At 37.4% G+C, this 5162-nt stretch overlaps 1 protein-coding gene across 3 annotated transcripts in view; it reads right to left on the bottom strand.

The window, feature by feature from the left end:
* The window catches only part of LOC126853858 (box A-binding factor-like), a 58702-nt gene that overhangs the window by 1087 nt on the left and 52453 nt on the right, over nt 1-5162 (bottom strand). For 2 of the 3 annotated variants that reach the window (XM_050599938.1, XM_050599937.1), the window contains 2 exons: nt 3297-3472; nt 974-1253 (listed from right to left, as the gene is read on the bottom strand). In XM_050599938.1, the coding sequence (XP_050455895.1) occupies nt 974-1253; nt 3297-3472 (456 nt within the window). Of the gene's footprint in view, nt 1-973; nt 1254-2658; nt 2754-3296; nt 3473-5162 lie in introns of all 3 variants that reach the window. The other variant, XM_050599940.1, reaches the window with a different exon arrangement.

Raw genomic sequence — 5162 nt, 5'->3', positions numbered from 1 at the left:
TTATCAAAAAATTGACTCGAATTACAATAGGCAGACTAAATACGATGAAGTAGATGGGAACGTTATGTTTTACTCAAAGGGTTTAGAAAAATTGTGAGAAAAAGAAAATTTAAAAAGAAAAAAAGAGAGAATATTTAATAAAAATTAGAAACTCTAATTATTTGAGATTTTTTAACAATACGAGAGCGGTAAATCGATAGAGATATACGCTTATGTTTGAGATCGTCTCAAACACAATAATATATTTTATAATTTTTATTAATATTTGATTTAATTACGCATTGCGACATGGGCTTTGCAAAATTATTAATATCTGAGAATAACAAAGTTCAAAGTCGAAAAACAATTACAATGCGACAAATAGTATTATTTTTCTGAGTTTTTCTATCGATAACAAATCCCATGTCGCAAATAATATTATTATAAACGCGAAAACAACTGACGGTTGGCCGTGCGATAAACGACTGCCGGTACGCGCTTATCTCGCGCCGAAATTTCGAGTGGCGGCCAATAAAATTTGGCATCGCTTCGAGAATTCGAACTGAACACGGTGGTTCGAATTAATTGGCCGCGAGCAAAGAAAGATATAAAACTATAACAGGACTATAACAGGACTATAAAAGGACCCGCTCTCGAGGAGCGAGCGCACTCGCTACTTACACGCAGTTACATCGCTTAGATACACCGCTTAGACAAACCGCATTTCGACGCTCGCTATTCTTTCTCGGACTTAGATTAACAATGACCGATTTTCTTTTATTGTGAACCGCATATTATTACGACCGTTTCTTTCTTGTAATTCGGAACTTTGTGTAAAAAGCTGTGTATTTGACTTTGTTAATTATTTATTTATAATTAAAGACATTTGTGACATTATTCGCGTGAATTATTTTGTGCTCCGTTTTTCTCATGCATTACATTATCCGTACGCCTCGTCTCGCGCTTTACATCGCGTTGCTCTCGAACAGCTTACCTGGCTCAAGTTTGACATTGTTGTTATTATTATTGTTGTTTGCGCATTGCGCGACAGTGCCGGTGAGAGGCGTGTCGCTGGTTTTCATTCCGCCCTTAGGTTTCCGCTTGCGCGTTTGAATGCTATCTTTTTTCATAGTCGACGGCCTGTTGATACCGTGCAGCTTGAAGTAAAGACCGCAGGCGTTACACACCGGTTCGCCGTGTGTGTTGCGACGCCACAACGATGTCATCGTCGTTTCGCAGTTGCTGCAAGAGAGACCAACGCGCCTCGTAGCAGACTGAAGAAATAAGAAATCATTATTATAATCATTCATTGCCTTCAACCGAGAGAAAAATATATCTTTGAAAATGATTCCGAGGGTCTGATGAAAGCGTAATGATAACGGATCGCGTTTTGCTCTTAGAATGGTGTATGATTTTATCTCGACAGAATCTCGCTCTGGTCAATACGAAACATTAAAATTTATTTATGTGATATCAGAAATATGAAAATACAGACGAAAGATACGAGAGAGTAACTTAACAGAACTGTAAATTTTAGAGAAAGCATGCTATATTATGCAAAGAAAAGAAAGTCGGAAAATATTTCAAATATTAAAATTTTTAATGGAAAAATGGTAATGATCAATCGCTTTCATCAGTCGAGCCACTAATGAACTCTGATGCGAACTCAGAAGGGGATTACCGTGACTAGAAAGCTTTCTGTGTGCAAGGTACCGCAGAGAGACCGCGGAGCAGAAAAGCGAGCCACCCTCCGAAGATCACGCGCGAGCCTGGAAAAACTCAACAAACATCACAAAGAATCATTCCGTGTGATTGAAAAATTGAACGAGCGACAACACGTATGTTAAAAGAGACGTGACGTACTCTATGTTTAATCAGGCTGCACGTGATTTTGGGGGGGAGGAGGAGAGTGCTCGTACCATGGGTATAGTGGCACCTCGGGGCTTACGATTCGAAAGTTGTGTCACCTGTTAGAAACGTGTAATCGACAACGAAAGCAATCGAGAAGACTGCTTTCGTCGACGATAATCGATTGGCGTTTAGCGTAATGATGATTGATGAAAGCGCGACGTTACACGAGATTGAAGGAAAACCAGGATGGGAAGAACATTCGACGATTCTTAACTGTTTATAAAAAAAGACAGTCCTCTGACATGTAATTTTAGTACTAGTATTTCATTCATATTAATTATAATTCAATTATAATTAATGATTCTTAGTAATTTTAATTGTTGATTCTTAAATACTAATCTTATCATTGATCTCTCGATTCTATTCTTACACGCATTTGATTGAATAAATAGCATTCTTTAAAAGCGTCAATCTAATATACATCGTTTAGAGATATTGATAAAGTGTTACTATTGTTAATCAATCGTTAATCAATCAGCAATTATTATACCCCGTACTTTGTCGCAGTAAAGAATCAACAAAAATTTATTAGCTGAAGAAAACAATATGAGAAGCGCGACGAATTGCGGGACAGGGAATGCTGATGATGAATGCTTAGGAATAGATGAAAAGATAGAAAGAGAAAGAGAAAGAGAAAGAGAGAGAGAGAGAGAGAGAGAGAGAGAAACACGAGAAAAATATCATTACTGATATACAGTACCGTTAGACAGAAAGAAAGGAAAAGATAGAGAAAGAGAGAGAATGCTGACTTGGGAGGATGACACCTACCAAACGACGGCTCGTTTTCTCCTCCGCGAGGACGCGACGGGCGCCACTATACCCACAGAAGAGAGAGTCTTTGTAGAAATTGCCCTGGTCCGCCACTGAAACAGACATGAGGCCATACGTTAGGGGTGTTTTTCGTGCGCGTATTAAATATACACGGCGATGCGACAAGTCTCGAGGGCCAAGTTTCTTTCTTTTTTTTTTTTTTTTTCATTGCATCGCCGATCCCTTCGTAGAATCACAGTCGGAGACGAAAGAATGCGATCGCTCGGATTTACGGAAGGACAGAACATCACGGGCGAATTTCCACATAGGCCTCCTGGACAGTAAACAAGAACACAAGTGAAAAAGGATCCCTTGTGTTTCTGTCTCTCTCTCTCTCTTTCTCTTTCTCTCCGTTCGTCTCTTTCCCAAAGTACCTTGCAGATTAATCCGATTTTCACGGGAACGGTATCAGAAATCAGAATTGTCCAGATTTCATCCAGGATTTCTTATTATAAAAGACTTTAAGGAAGATCACTGTGAAAATTAATAACGAAAATGACTTCGTCAAACCGTTCCGTTCCCGGAAATGAATTTTGGATCGCGATGACGAAGGGGCAAAGGGGAGAGGGACGTACGTCGCGCGAAGCCTTTCTTACCAAGCGGCGTGGCTGTTTAACTAGAGGACGATTCATTCCATTCATCTTGTGGTAGAGACCGCATGCGTTGCAGAGATAATGCCCGGTGCCGTCTCTACGCCATAAGGGTGTGGAAATCGCGCCGCAGTTCACGCACTCGCGGCCCTCCGTAAAGTACTCCGCCTCGATGTTGTGCACTGCGTTTCACATTCTGTGTTTCTCAGAACAACCAGGCAATCGAGTCGCACGCAAAACACACACACACACACGTATGCGATAGCATTTCTTTATATGTATATATTAATTTTTTAATAAAGCAGCTTTAATCGCTTTGAGAGTAATTAAACTCAGTTTGCCATAAACATATATATATATATATTCAATCGAAAATGAGTTTTAAATCTAATTAATATAAATAATATGAATTTATTTCGTTTGATGCTATTTTGGCTTTAAAGCACAAGACTTTTTGTCTTAATTAATCAAATGCTTTCTCGAAGTATTATATTGATTAATCTAATAATTTAAGTATCTCCTAATAATCCAAGACGGAGTTTATGACGTCAATTAATTTTTCTCAAAGTGATCAAATTTACTTCACTCGAAAACGCTATATATGTATATGTATATCGCTATTTCCTTGTATTTTTAATTATATGAAGATTTTAATATTAATCTTGAACCAGTTGCAAAAATCGAAAAATAATTGATTGTCAATGTGCTGTTGATTTTAAGATAGCATAAGGTCTCATCGACTAGTTCATTCGAAAAGATAAGACGATCGATAAAATTGTGTAATATAATATCTATGATTCTTAATGACGTAATATTTGATAACGTAGTTAGTGTTTAAGTGCAGTTAAATGATATCACATTATTAAGTGTCTAAAATATAATATAATTATGACACGATACTTATACACGCATACACTCCTCGTATTCTGTACATATTTTCTGAGAATCAATTTGGAATTAATTATTAAGTTTATATATATTTACATAGATAATTAATAGTCAGAAATTTAATTGGACATAATGTGTTGCATTAATTCGATTGTAAATAAATTAAGTGTAAAAAAATACTATAAAGACGTGCGAGAAAAAGTATCATAATAATCGACATATTCTTCCTTATCAGAGATATATAATCATATTCTTTGTCTCTATTTGTGAATACTTTTACTTTTATTTCTCTCGCAAAAGCAAGTATTCTTCTTCGCGTTAAAAGCAGACGTGCAAGCGCGGTGCGGAATAAATTTAGCAAGATACAGTGACCATTCGCTTTTCCCACGAATCTTTTCCTCTTCCATCGCAGAAGCGGGGAAAAAAAAAAAAAAAATGCAGCGCGTACGCACACGTGCTTCCGGCTCACAACGCGACGCAATTTTCGCGGCCAGGTAAAAAGAGCACACTTTTACACACGTGTCTCCGACGAGAGTAGTAACAATATCTGCGCGGTGGCCTCTTTTTACGTGACCACTCGGAAACAATTGTTTCGTCGGCTCTCGCGACGCATACCACCCCTCTTCCCCTCATTTCTACATTACGTGACTATGAATATGCATAGTCTGTCGGACCGCGAGCGAAACGTGGAACGCAAACTCCATTCCGGAAAAAAAAAATTGTAAAAAAGGATTTAGTTCTACTTATTTTGCTAGCGCGACAAAAGAACGAGAAATTAATAAAATCGTCGTAGAAAAACATTGTGAAAAAAAGATTAATACGTTACATAGGAATTTAAATTATTTTCTGTAATTTTCCAGTGTTGCCATGAAAAGAAATTTTGACCTTAAAGTCAACAACTTTACAACGCGGCCATTCTTAATGACAGCTTAATATATAAAGTGAAGTCATTAACGTTTTAATAATTTCTTAAAATCATCTATT

The sequence above is a fragment of the Cataglyphis hispanica genome, chromosome 13 (assembly GCF_021464435.1).
Source record: "Cataglyphis hispanica isolate Lineage 1 chromosome 13, ULB_Chis1_1.0, whole genome shotgun sequence".
NCBI lineage: Eukaryota > Metazoa > Arthropoda > Insecta > Hymenoptera > Formicidae > Cataglyphis > Cataglyphis hispanica.
The sequence above is the reverse complement of the archived record's forward strand: the minus strand, read 5'-3'. Positions and strand labels throughout refer to the sequence as shown.